Source organism: Xyrauchen texanus, chromosome 25 (genome assembly GCF_025860055.1).
Source record: "Xyrauchen texanus isolate HMW12.3.18 chromosome 25, RBS_HiC_50CHRs, whole genome shotgun sequence".
In the NCBI taxonomy this organism is placed as follows: domain Eukaryota; kingdom Metazoa; phylum Chordata; class Actinopteri; order Cypriniformes; family Catostomidae; genus Xyrauchen; species Xyrauchen texanus.
In genome coordinates, this window is record NC_068300.1 from 16,650,955 (window position 1) to 16,664,056 (window position 13,102).

The following is a 13,102-nucleotide window of genomic DNA, read 5'->3' on the forward strand; positions in this document are numbered from 1 at the left end:
ACCCGCAAGGACAGAGAAGTTCAACGCACGACATTCTCCGCTCTTGCCAGACTAAAGGAACACATCAGAGTGAAGCACTCCGAGCTTGAACCCATTGGCGTGCACTCAGCCATCAAGAGCAAGGCACAGTGTAGCCCTTCTAACAACCCTGCCTGAAACCTGCCTACAGGGTTGTTCACACCTTAAAGACCCCTGCCACATTTAAAAGGATTAGAAGCCACATTTTGTACCGGCTTAATCTTCCTTTCAGACGGCATAATAAGGGAGCGCCGATAAGCGGAGCATGCAAATTTCATTCTAGGCCATCAAAGCTCCAGCTTTCAGACAAACAGACTAAAGTATTCCACACTGTGCTAATTGCTTCTTCATATTCTTCTTTTGCCCTCTTATATGCCATATCAGCTGCCACAGATTATTTGTCTCCCCCACTTTGCATGAAATTAGAATTTCATGTGGAAGATCATAAACGTGAAATGAAGCCATTCTGTAAAGGAGCCCCATCTTTCGACAACTTTGTAACCAGTATGTGCCAAAATATTTAAATCCTATGTTGTGCTTCTGCACTGAGAAATGCAGAATTCCAGAAATGGTTCATGGAATTCTTAATTGTGTGTATCACATTTGTCGCAAAGGGATAGGTCGATAGATAGAGATAGCACATATGCCCTGCAAAATGCAAAACTTAAACCACAATTCCTGTGAAACACACACACTTTGCTATGTCATACATTTTTTCCCCCTCTCTACTTTTGTTTTACTGAAAATGACACCATCTCCAGAATTCTCCTGAACTGTACATTTATAACTACATTTGATTACAGCCAGGGAAATTATGCCATTACTCAAATTAATTGATCATATCAGCTCATTCACGAAGACACAATCCTGTGAAACATACATTTATATTCATATTGAAACTTTAATATTGAAAACTTACACTTATAGAAAGTTATATTTGTAATAAATAATTATTTTTATAACAACAACCTAAATATCTAATACAAATTGTAATAAATGCATATTTCAAGCATTTTAAACTATGGATGTTTGCAATTAGCTTATTATCCCACAGCATTTCCTAGCTCAGTATCAATTAGAGCATTACTGTGTATTAGTGGCAGAAAGGTTTTGAAGTTTTAATTAGGGTTTGGTGTCTGCATGAATGCACAGAAGAGGAGAGGTGTGTGTGTGTGTGTGTGTGTGTGTGTGTGTGTGTGTGTGTGTGTGTGTGTGTGTGTGTGTGTGTGTGTGTGTGTGTGTGTGTGTTGCCTGAGAGCTCAGGAAGTATTGGAGTCTTTCTTTGTCTCTGTTTCTTGTATTATTTCATATAGACGTAACATATCACACATTAACTGTCTATATAAAATGTTTATGTTAACTTTTTCAGTGCATTGTATATTGTACAGATTATTATATATTACGTTTACATACAATACTAAACTATATATATACAGTATTTTGTCCACTTAACACATCTAAATAAAGAATTGAAATAATTAGGATTTATTGCCAGATATTAACCATCAGGTAAATTAAATATTTATGCTATATTTTAATTAAAAACTAATTATTATATTAAAACCAATATTAATAAAATAAAATAAAAGAATAATACAAAAGAATAATAATACAAATCTATACCCCTGTCTCAAATTACTTATTCTTTTCAAATTGCACTTCAGATGTCCTACTAAAAGGAGCTCACCTTTCATATGTGTCATCTGTGTGTGTTATCAATTAAAGATTTGAATGAAAAAAATACGCATTAGTTGACATGGCAACACTGATCGGCCTTTCGCTAAAGAGTGATCTCGCATCTCTCAGCGATCAGGTGTGCCGGGGGTCCCTCAGGAAAATAAGCATAAAAGGGGTTAAATGTGATGCCTAGCATCCTCTCCCCCTTTAATGTCCCCCTGTCCAAATGTACTTCAAAACTCTGTTAATCTGTGACACACAACACTCTCATTAGCATAGCCCGGCCCCCTCATAAAAATTCCAGCTAGTTTAATTAAAAAATGTAAATGTACTGTCATCCAAAGAGCTGCAGAATTAGAATGGCAACAGCCTTTTTTATTGCTTAAGACATCAAATTGATTCGGTTGTTGCTAAATTGTGATAAAGGTTATTGAGGGCTGCAGACCTTCGCTTGTTTTTTCCTCCTCATTTGATCCTATTTTGCAGATGAGTGGTAAAGGTGCTGAGAGTGGACAGAGGCTAAAACTGCTCTAGCTCGCACTGGAAAAAACTACTGGAGTAATAAAATAACTCCACTCATCTAAACAGAGGGCAGGGTTAGAGGCACATTTGTAAATCTCTGGTGGGTCTTTGCACAACATAGAATAAAAACAAAGTATTTGAGAGGAAAAGCAAAATTGGATTGAATCAAAAAGTTTCAGATAAAAAAATAAAAAATAATTAATCCAACCCCACTTGTTAAAGTTCATAAGATTCCTAATGCTCTATTAAAAAAAGCTAAAATTGCATTTATTCTCTCTTAATTTAATTTAATATTTCATCATTTATCTTTTAGCACAAGATACTCACTGAGCGCACATGAAGAAGAAGACTAACAACGGTGAAAAAAACATTCTTGCCTGAGAACAAGACATGAAGACATCACATCAAAAACTGTGGTTGAATTATTGCTTAATATTAAAACTTTCAGCTATAGTAAAACCTACTTTTGTTATAAAAGAAAAATCAATGATGCATGTGTGTATTTATTTTCCAAACTAAAAAACAAATAGAACATGGATATTAACCATTCAGATTTAAAGTTCAGTTTTAAAATAAATAAATAAAAAGTGCCATTATTTTAATATTTAATAATTTGGATCAAATGTCTAATAATATTTTTTTTCAAATGAAACTTGCATTAGATCTACGTCAAAATACATAATCAATTAAGTAGCATAGTGATGTTTGAAATTCTGCATAAACAGCATCAAGTAAAAAAACACCGAAACCCACAAACAAACCAACAAATGTGCAAATAAACACTATAATTCTGGTGTAAACTAAAACTGCTGATAAATAAAATTTTATAGAAACTTTATTCAGAACAAACTGAGATCAAACCACACAATTCAAACCGGTGATACTTGAAAAACAGATCTTTGACGATAAAATATTTATGGAACATATTTAAATATTTCTATATTTATGACATCTTTATGTCAAACAGCTCACTCATTAGGTGATGAAATTAGTGAACAGGGCTGGGCAGAGAGACTGATATCAATTACGTGTGCTTCAAAATATCCCTAAACGGAGGAATGGTGGATAGGGAGTTAGGGTTATCATTTGTTCTCTGTGCCCTTACATGTGTCAAAACAACACTACTACAGCATTTTGTTTACTCAGTCCCCTTGGCAACAAACCCCTAGGCCACACCAGTCACTTCACTAATATTTTTACATGCCTATGTACGCTTGCCACTATAAAGTTATATCTGTATGACAAAAAATACCCAGCACTCTCTCTTTTCCTCTTAGACAAACATGACTGCTTAAATAAAAGAAGATTTATGTGCTTCAAAGATTGCTTTATGCCTGCAGGTAAGATTGATATCCGAAGGCTAAATAATAGAGCAAATACACTTAGGTACTTCTAGGTTTAAAATGAAAGTATTCAACTAAAATTCTTCCTCTCCAGAGAGGCATGAGTAAAGTGAGAAAAGAAAACATAGGACTCAAGGAGAGAGTGATCGTATTAAATGCTACCATCTTCACACTCAACTATAAATAAAGATACAGTAAACTCAAAGCAACGACACACAACTGTTAAAACAGGACTGACTTCCCTATTCAACCAGTCACACTCTGATAAACACACACATTTTATATTAAAACACTCACTTACGGGCACACACACACACATACTGTGATAGAGAGGAGGGTCACTTACCATATTCAGGGTAGTCGGAGTTAAATCCTCTCAAGCATGTAACTTTCATAATATTACTCAACTCTGTTTGAAAATCATCAGAAGTAAGCTGGTCTACGTGAAAGGAGAACTAAAATAACTTGACAATAAAATGCCTTTTTTCGCTCAATCATGTACTAAACTCCTTGACATGTAATCTGTCAATAGTTTGTAGAAGAGATAATGCCGGCTGCCACAAGTGAGCTTGATTGGCAGCTTGGCTTGGCCCCTCCCTCTTGTGGTTTGACAGGGGGTAGGTGAAAGAATACAGAGCCGGCCCCTTCCTTGCCCGCTCCTCCTGTCTCTCTCTCTCACTCTCTCTCTCTCTCTCTCTCTCTCTGCTCGCTCGCTCTCTCTCTCTCTGTCACTAGTTCTGCTCTTGTACACACGCACACAAGCAGTTGGCGATGTCTGAATAAGCAGATAGGAAATTACAGCAGAGCTGGAACCTGAGAAAAATATTTCCTCCCCTTAGTGGGCCGGCCTTCCCATCTCTGAGTTCTTCTAGCCTTTCAACTCTCTAGGGGAGGAGCCTTCCATGATTCCATGACAATGAGGAGGGAGGGAGAACCAAAGGCACAGAAAACACATCAAGCTCATTAGATTTATCAGTCTTACATTTTTTGCATGCGATTTTTAGATAACGGCACACCTGTTTTAAAATGAACAAAGTGTTCTGTTTTTGTTTATCGCAAGGAATCTGATGCCGTGGGAAAGACCCTCGCTGCCTTACTGTATATTTGACTATCACAGGTAATTTTATGATTGTTATTTACCAAAAACAGGAAGTTGTGGGATATTGTAAAAAATGAATAACAGTAAGCCTCACATGTAAAATAGGAGTGGTCATCTAAAAGAAGTAGAACACAATTCTGTATACAAGCATAAGTAAAAATGCCTAAAATAAACTTTAATTTATATATTTTAGCATGCATGCACAACATGCAAGATATCCATGTGTGTATATTGTGTAAAACCAGTAGAATTTGTAATGTAAACTGGACTCTTGTCTATAATGTTTATTATTTCAATGTTTATGGTGTATATTGTATAAAATTACATTTTTAAATACCTAAACATTCCCCTAATTCCTTAATTTGGAGAGTCATAATAATGTAAAGAGACAGACAGAGAGAGACACTAATATTCAAACGCTCACATGTTGAAGTAACCTTATCCATGGAACAGTTGGTTGTATATTACAAGGAAGGGAAAAAACCCTATGTGTCCCCATCCCCCGATCCCTTCTTCTCCCTCCCTCCATTCATCTTTGCCTGCTCTCTATGTACTCGTCCTTCTGATAAGGTATCAGTTTTCATTGTAATTTCAGGTGAAAAGATAAACGGCAGCCGTTACCAGGTGACAATGAATACTTTATAAGACAAAGCCCTTATTTGCCTGGCAGTTTCCGCCGCTGCGGCATGCAAAAAGTGCACCCAGACATTTTAAGCATATTTTCAAAATAAACATGGTCAGCTTTCAAAAATATTGCCATTTTCAACTCAGGCTACAAATTACATGACATTAAAGTAAACACTGCACAGGAAGTGTTACGTTTTGGCCGAAACAAAATTAGCTAAATTTCTAGTGACCAGTGATATTCTAGGTAATGTCTCATAATGCTGAGAAATTGGTAAATCCAAATGTCCTGTTTGCTAACTGCTGCATCTCATTTGTGAGCATAAAACAGGTTTTGGTAGATTTAGTGATTATACGGATGAGTTATAATGCAACAATGACAAAATGTTCCCACCTTAAACCCAATATTCCAAAAGGGACTAGCCAGTTGAACTCAGTCATCAAATATCTTTGACATTCCAGAAAAAACCTAAACATGCAAAATATCAGCAAACACCCCACATCTTTTGGCCTTCTTTACAAAAGTTTGGCAACAAAACAAGATAATGCCACCTTGTGGCAATCCGGAGGGCGGGGCCGAGCTGTGATTCCTCACACCCGGCCCCAAATTAGGCTGATTAAGCTCGAGAGGGATAAAGGTGACCAGAGACGGCAGTGCGACAGAGAGGTAGTTATGGGCAGCTGCCCGACACCTGTGTGTGTTTGTCTTTTATTCTTAAGTTTATTATTAAAATATGATTTATATTGTTAAGCAACTACGCCGTATCAGAGAACCGGTGAGTAAACAATGTATTCTCTCTCTCTTTCTCCCTCTGCCGCTCCACATTGGCCTTTCCCTCTCATTTTAAATATTATTATTGCATTTTTGGTTGGTAATATCACTGTTACAGTGTATGAGTACTGTGTTTTTTTTATTATTGTTGATTCCCTCCCCTTGTCCCCTCCCAGATACAGGAAGATGGGGATGACCTGCCAGCAGATGGGGCCGGAAGGACACGCCCTCCCCCGGGGGGGGTATACGTCATGCCGGGGGCTCCCCGACTTGAGAGAACGAGGGAGGAATGTGGCAAGGTGGAGGGCCGGGCTGGGTCTGGGTCAGGGCATGATTCCGTACATCCGGCCCCTAATTAGGCTAATTAGGCTGATTAAGCTCGAGAAGGATAAAGGCAACCGGAGACGGCAGTGCGACAGAAAGAGAGAGTTACGGCAGCTGACCGACACCTGTGTGTGTTTGTCTTTTTGCATACGTTTATTATTAAAATATTATTTATATTATTAACCCGGTTCTCACCTCCTCTTTTCCATTGAACTGTGTTACACACCATTACGGTTAGAACATTTGTGAATAAGCAACATTAAAAATGCTGCGTTACTGCTGTTCAGGCATGACAAAGGGCCTTTCCGACTGAACTCACTCTTGTGCTAAAAAAGCTAGATGCAGCTCAATGAATATACCAATGCACAAAGTCATGTAACTTAACATAGCTTCTGCACGAGACTCGGCACAACGGTCAAAATGTCATTCTTGCGCGTGTACTGTATCCACAGTTTTCCAGACAAACCACTGGGAAGCAACAGGATGATTCTGATTATCGCTGGACTGTTTTCTGGTTATGTTATCTCCATAAGCAGAAATGTAAAAACTAACGAAAAAAGCAAAAGTGTAAGTTGGAGTAAGAATAATTTCAGGCACAACTTGTGCAGTTGTTGACAACACGAAGTAGTTAATGAACGTAACCAACCTCGGGCCACCGCTTCATGTCATCTACCTAATTGGGTGAGGCACTGTCAAAAGAAGGTCACCGCAACTCTAAACCTCTTTTTTTCTTTTTTTTGGCAATTTTTGTAAATTTTATACACGAAACATCACATTATCCACTAAAAACACACGCCAATGTAAGTGGAAAAACTGGAGACCAGAAAGCAAAAACAAACTTCCATTATGATTTAAGGAACACTTCCATGTTTGGAAAAAAAGGTGGATATACAGAAACATTTATGCAAGGCGAATGCAAAAACATTTTTGTTGTGACCAGCCCCTAACAAGACGTGCAGTCAAACCAATAAGCGAGTTCTGATCAAGCTAAATAAGTGCAGCGCATTGTACGGCAGAGTACGGTATGCTGCAGCACATACTTTCTCAGAGAGGAGCTGAATGGCATGTTATGTGGCGCATTATGATGGTATGCTCAGGGCGGGCAAGGAGGGGGGGTTATGACATGGCAGGGCTGCATCCGTCAAAGGGATGCAGGGGCCAGACGTTTAGCGCCCCCTGACTGCGCACTCCAGGAGGGGCTGGTCTGATGGCCGCCCGCTCCAAGTGCCTCGCTCTGCCGGGACAAAAGCCAGTGCCCAGTTGAAAGATGTGAATTGAGGGGCTTTTGTGCTGAGGGACCGGGGCCATGCAGAGTGAGAAAACTGACCTTTGCCGGGAGTTAGATTGTGTTTGAACCCTCTCGCTGTCTCAGTCAGTGGGATAGCACAGACTGAGTGGACAACTGTGAGGTATCGCCATAAAGCATAGAGGAGTAGGGCATGAAAAAGAAAATCAAATAAAAAGACAGAAGAGGAAGCATCATCAACTCTCCGGACTGAAAAAGAAGCTTTCCCACAGAGATTTTTTTTCACAGTTTAAAATGGAGCTGAGCAGCTTTTTTTTCTCCCTCCTTAGCTGCTTTTCTCAAATCTCAATTGTGAAATTGACAGGAAATTGAATATGACAAACTGGAGTGTGGTGCGGCGCCTTGAAAAGAAGGCCTGAGAAAGCATTTGCCCTTGTATTTTTCTAGTGAGTCTGTGATGTTGGATATTATTCCCCCTCACGTCTATTTGGATAGCATTATATATTTATTTTTTGCCACGGGGAATGGATTGCATACAAAAATGTAAGTGTATCTGAAAAAGGAGCGGTCAGAAGTTACTTATCATAAACTAATTGGCCAAGCTAAGGCGACTGGTGGCACTGATCTTCATAATGAACATATCTTTATTAAATTAGGCTATCATCATTTTTGCACACAAATGACACAGAGCGTGTACATATTCATGTAAATTCATGTTCATGAATGAGTGTATTGCAAAACAGGTGTGTATCTCACTTGACTTCACTTAAAAAACATGACTTAAATGTCAAAACATTTTTCTTAACACAGCTTTCATCCCCTGCCTCGCATCATTATATTTTAGTATCTCTCCCGGATGCAGACAGTCATAATGTAATCTTCCTAATTTCGGTCTCTCACAATCTGGTTTTAAAAGGGAACGAGAGAGAAAGGGGTACATTTCTGAAGGCCCTGGCCATAATCATTTTAGACAGATAGCTTCTCCCATCGCAGATGAGCAAATATTTGTAAACCAGCTATCTAATGGAAAATTATAGTGAAATTAGAGCGAAATTTACGACGGAGAAATCTGATTACCTCTAATTTTATTATGCCATCTTAGCCCACACAGCATATTTTTGTAGCGTTTTTTCCATAAATACCTATGCCAGGGGTCCCGGTAATCAAATAAAATTGAAATTCATCTCCCTATTAAATTCAATTAGATGCAATTTCAAAAGCCTATCAAAGATTTTAATTACTAAATTATAAAAGTCTCTAATGCCAAATTGGGGAAGAAAAAAGTACATCCCTGCATTGGGGAGGGAAATGTAAATAAATAAATAAATAATGAACACATTTTAAATAAAACCAGAAGAGGAAATTGTTGATCCACAAAGATACGCAACAGAAAATAAAATTAACCAAGCGGAGGCCTTATTCAGCGGGTCTGGGTTGGGGAGTGACGTGTGTCAAATGATGGGCTCCTGGACCAGAGTAAATGAACTTAGCTGAGGTACGCTCTGCTTCTAAACGTCTGCCCTCCAAGTTATTATGCCATAATTGACTAATTGACACCTTAATTTCATTTATGGGCTTCTGCATTGAGGAGTCAACCTCTGGGTATGGAGGTGGTCCAGGAAGAGAGTACAGAGCCAGCATCCTGTGTGCAGGTGGATACCAGCCCTATTCTCCTCCTCCACGCCATGATTACGAATATGATAATTAAATGGCATCAGGGATAAAGGAAGCATAAGCTACGTTCCGATTCACAGGATCTCTATGCAGTGTTCACTGCTCCCTACACAGTGAGTAGAGGATATCTGTTGAAGTATTTTTTTCATTTGAATGCCCTGCAATATTATCAAACACAAACAATATTATATTTAGTATATTATATAGGTCTAAATCTAATATAATTTACCATAATATAATATATAATTTATAATACATTCATGTGAATCAAAAACAATATACAGATATATTTCAAATATATAACATATTTTAATTAATATAATTTGCCATACTCGAAACCCCTACATTTAGTGATAAATTGCTATGTTTATTATGGAAATAAATGTGGAATATCACTTAAAGGGATAGTTCACCCAAAAATATAAAAATTATGAAAAACTTTGTCATCATCAACTCACCTCATATTGTTCCAATCCTGTATGACTTTCTTACGTGTGTGGAACACAAAATGAGATGTCTCAGTCATCATTCAACTTTCATTGTATGGAAGAAAGATACAATGAAAGAGAATGGTGACTGAGATTAACATGCTGCCTGATCATGTCTCATCATTTTAACCTTTTGAAAAGTAATAACTTTATGATCTCCATTTAATTTCCACAGAAGTAAGAAAGTAATATAGGTTTGGGACAACATTAGGGTGAGTAAATGATGACACAATTTCCATTTTTAGGAGAACTACCCTTTTAAGATGGCCAAATACCCTGTGACATCCACTTCTCAGAGCACAGACATTTGGGAACACACCCTTATTGACTGAGCAAATCTTTATAAAAAAAATTAAATAAAAATATATATTTTTTCTCATACTCAAAAATCTCAACACCTACTAACGATGACAGCTGTGGAGGTTCAATCAAGCATGCACAACCAATATTCTTGTAACTTGCCTCATTGGGCACCAATTTGTTTTCCTGCGGTAATTCTTTTTGTGAGAATATGTGATAAAGACTGTTTTTCTAGGGTGATGTGAAATGCAGCATTTAAATTATGTTTACCCAGCGTAAACTCTATATCATTACACGTATTTATAAACAATGAATCTTCAGTTTAATTTTTGGCTGAACGGGTTTTCCGTCATAGCATACCATGCCGTAACTCAAAGCAGACTGCAAAAGGCAAACTCTTTTAAAGTGACATTAAATGCTGCCGGTACCTTTCCACAAAAGTGCTCACAATGGGACAGTAGAGGGGTCTCAGGTCACCTACTAGGCTAGTTTCCCAGCCACCCCCTACTCCACACCAATGGGCATCTAAAACAACAGCACAGCAGCCTGGGAGGACTACAAAGCTGAGTTTGAAAGGACACCTGCTGCCTTTATTCACTTAACACTCTTTAACTGCTCCGTGTTTGTTTAAAAGCCATATCCTAAAAAGACAACCTTCAAGCACTGGATTGGGCGATGATGAATTAGAAAAATATTGGCATTAATTGTTGCTAGACAAACATCGCTGTCTGTCAGAGTGGGTGTGGGGCAGCACAGCTTCTGGAAGAATCTACCTTGATGCAGAGCTGGGATCCGATAGTATAGGCTCTGTAAATATTACTAAACTGAAACTTTAATCTGCTTTTTTCCACACTCAAGCTGGCTGGGTATTACAGATAATCTTTTTTGTGTGTCATATGGTGTGAGATATGGATAGAGCAAATTTTTTAGAGACAAATCTGATATTTGTCAACTGGTTGAAAAAAACCTGGGGATTTTCTGCTAAGCCGCCCACGGATGTGAAGGCGCGTTAACAGCAAAATGCAGATGGTGTGGAGCTCTTTCAGTACCCAGTCCAGACCTCAGTGATTGTGCACAGAGCGACCTGAGTTAGCCGTGGCACGACTACGTGCAACCTGTTAAGGCTAGTGCCCTGAGTGTTGTACAAAGTTAGCTAGTGAGCAAAGCAGCAGATATTCTACGCCACATTTTTCACTCTGTTTACGCTTCATTCTTCCCCTTTGTTGCCTGACTACATCCTCTGCAATGATAAAAAATTCAACACTGAGCTAACTTTACAACTCTTTCATTCTCTAATATGGAGACAAGGAAAAATTATAATTTTAAATGTAGCATAAATGTTTAAGAATGCCACTGGGTAATTTTCTTGTTTACTTTTCCAAATCAAGCTCTTTCCTTTCCTCCCCAAACTTCAGAGAACTCCTCCATTTCAACAAAGTAGTCAACTACTTTTTGTCTTATTGCTGTTTTCAAATTTCATGATCAGAGGCTTCAGTTTATTTTCTTTAGAAGAAAGTATCTCGTGCCAACTTAATTGTTATCTACCCTACTGTTCCTAAAGGGACAGAGCAACTTCTGTGTCAGGCTCTCTCTTATTTAATGTTGCAGTGGTAAATTAGGCTTTTAAAAAGTTATACACAGCAACTACAATATGTGACTGAGACAGGTAGAAAGGGCCAGAGCTGATTATCGTCAGCTGGGCAGATAGCTCAGAGCTCAGCAAAGGTGTACAGCAGGAAGTCTCTCACTCCGCCATGCGGCATAGACTGGTGCTACTCTCAATGTAAATATTTTTATGTCAACTAACAACATACAATACAAGCCTTTCACTCTGACAGCAAACATGAATTTATAACCAGACTCCTACAAGGGGTCATGTTAAAGCTGAAGTGTGTAGTTTTTAATTTCTTCAATATCAGCTTAATATATAGTATATTGCTTAATATCTAATATATAGACAAGTAAAAGTATGGTTGATTTCCCTGAAAAGTAATGCTGTGAACGCTATTAAAACATTGCTCTGTTTTCTTCGAGCATCTCAATATCCCCAAATTGCCTAAACCAATGGAGTGTGTTTGGGGTGGGAATATCTGTTTGTCCAACCAATGGCAGACAGGTGCACATTATTTATTTAAATATTATTATAAAAACATTAGAAGGCAATGCAAGGCAAGTTTATTTATATAGCACATTTCATACACAATGGTAATTCAAAGTGCTTTACATAGAAGAGATTAAAATAAGAATAAAAAAATAAGAATAATTGAAACAGTTTAGAATCAAATAAAATAAAATACAGTACAAACAGTCGGACACACAGTGGCACAGTGCTCATTCAGTAAATGCACAGCTAAACAGATGTGTTTTGAGTCTGGATTTGAATGTGACTACTGTAGGAGCACATCTGATCTCTTCTGGAAGCTGGTTCCAGCTGCGGCTGGCATAACAGCTAAAAGCAGACTCTCCTTGCTTAGAGTGAACCCTTGGTATTTCTAGCTGATGTGATCCTAATGATCTGAGTGATCTGTTGAGTTTATATTCAGTGAGCATATCTGCAATATATTGAGGTCCTAGCCCACTGAGTGATTTATATACCAGTAATAATACTTTAAAATCAATCCTAAATGTAACTGGGAGCCAGTATAAAGACCTGAGGACTGGTGTGATATGTTCATATTTTCTGGTTCTGCTCAGAATCCTGGCAGCAGCGTTCTGTATGAGCTGCAACTGTCTTATGGTATTTTTGGGAAGGCCAGTGAGGAGTCCATTACAATAATCCACCCTGCTGGTGATGAAAGCATGCACAAGTTTCTCTAGGTCTTGACTGGAAACAAAGCATCTAATTCTTGCAATATTTTTCAGATGATAGTATGGTGATTTAGTTATTGCTTTGACATGACTACTGAAACTAAGGTCTGACTCTAGAGACACACCAAGATTCCTGACTTGATTTTTAGTTGTTTGACCCCTAGCGTCAAGGTATGCATACACCTTGAGAACGTCATCTTTGTTTCC

General features: G+C 38.1%; 1 protein-coding gene across 2 annotated transcripts in view; it reads right to left on the reverse strand.

Annotated features, from left to right (window-relative positions):
• LOC127618740 (zinc finger protein castor homolog 1-like) overlaps positions 1-4,138 on the reverse strand; it is a 111,483-nt gene extending 107,345 nt beyond the window's left edge. For both annotated transcript variants that reach the window (XM_052091360.1, XM_052091359.1), the window contains exon 1: positions 3,907-4,138. In XM_052091360.1, the coding sequence (XP_051947320.1) occupies positions 3,907-3,955 (49 nt within the window). In that variant the 5' untranslated portion in view covers positions 3,956-4,138. The remainder of the gene's footprint in view (positions 1-3,906) is intronic.
• Between the last annotated feature and the right edge of the window lie 8,964 nt (positions 4,139-13,102).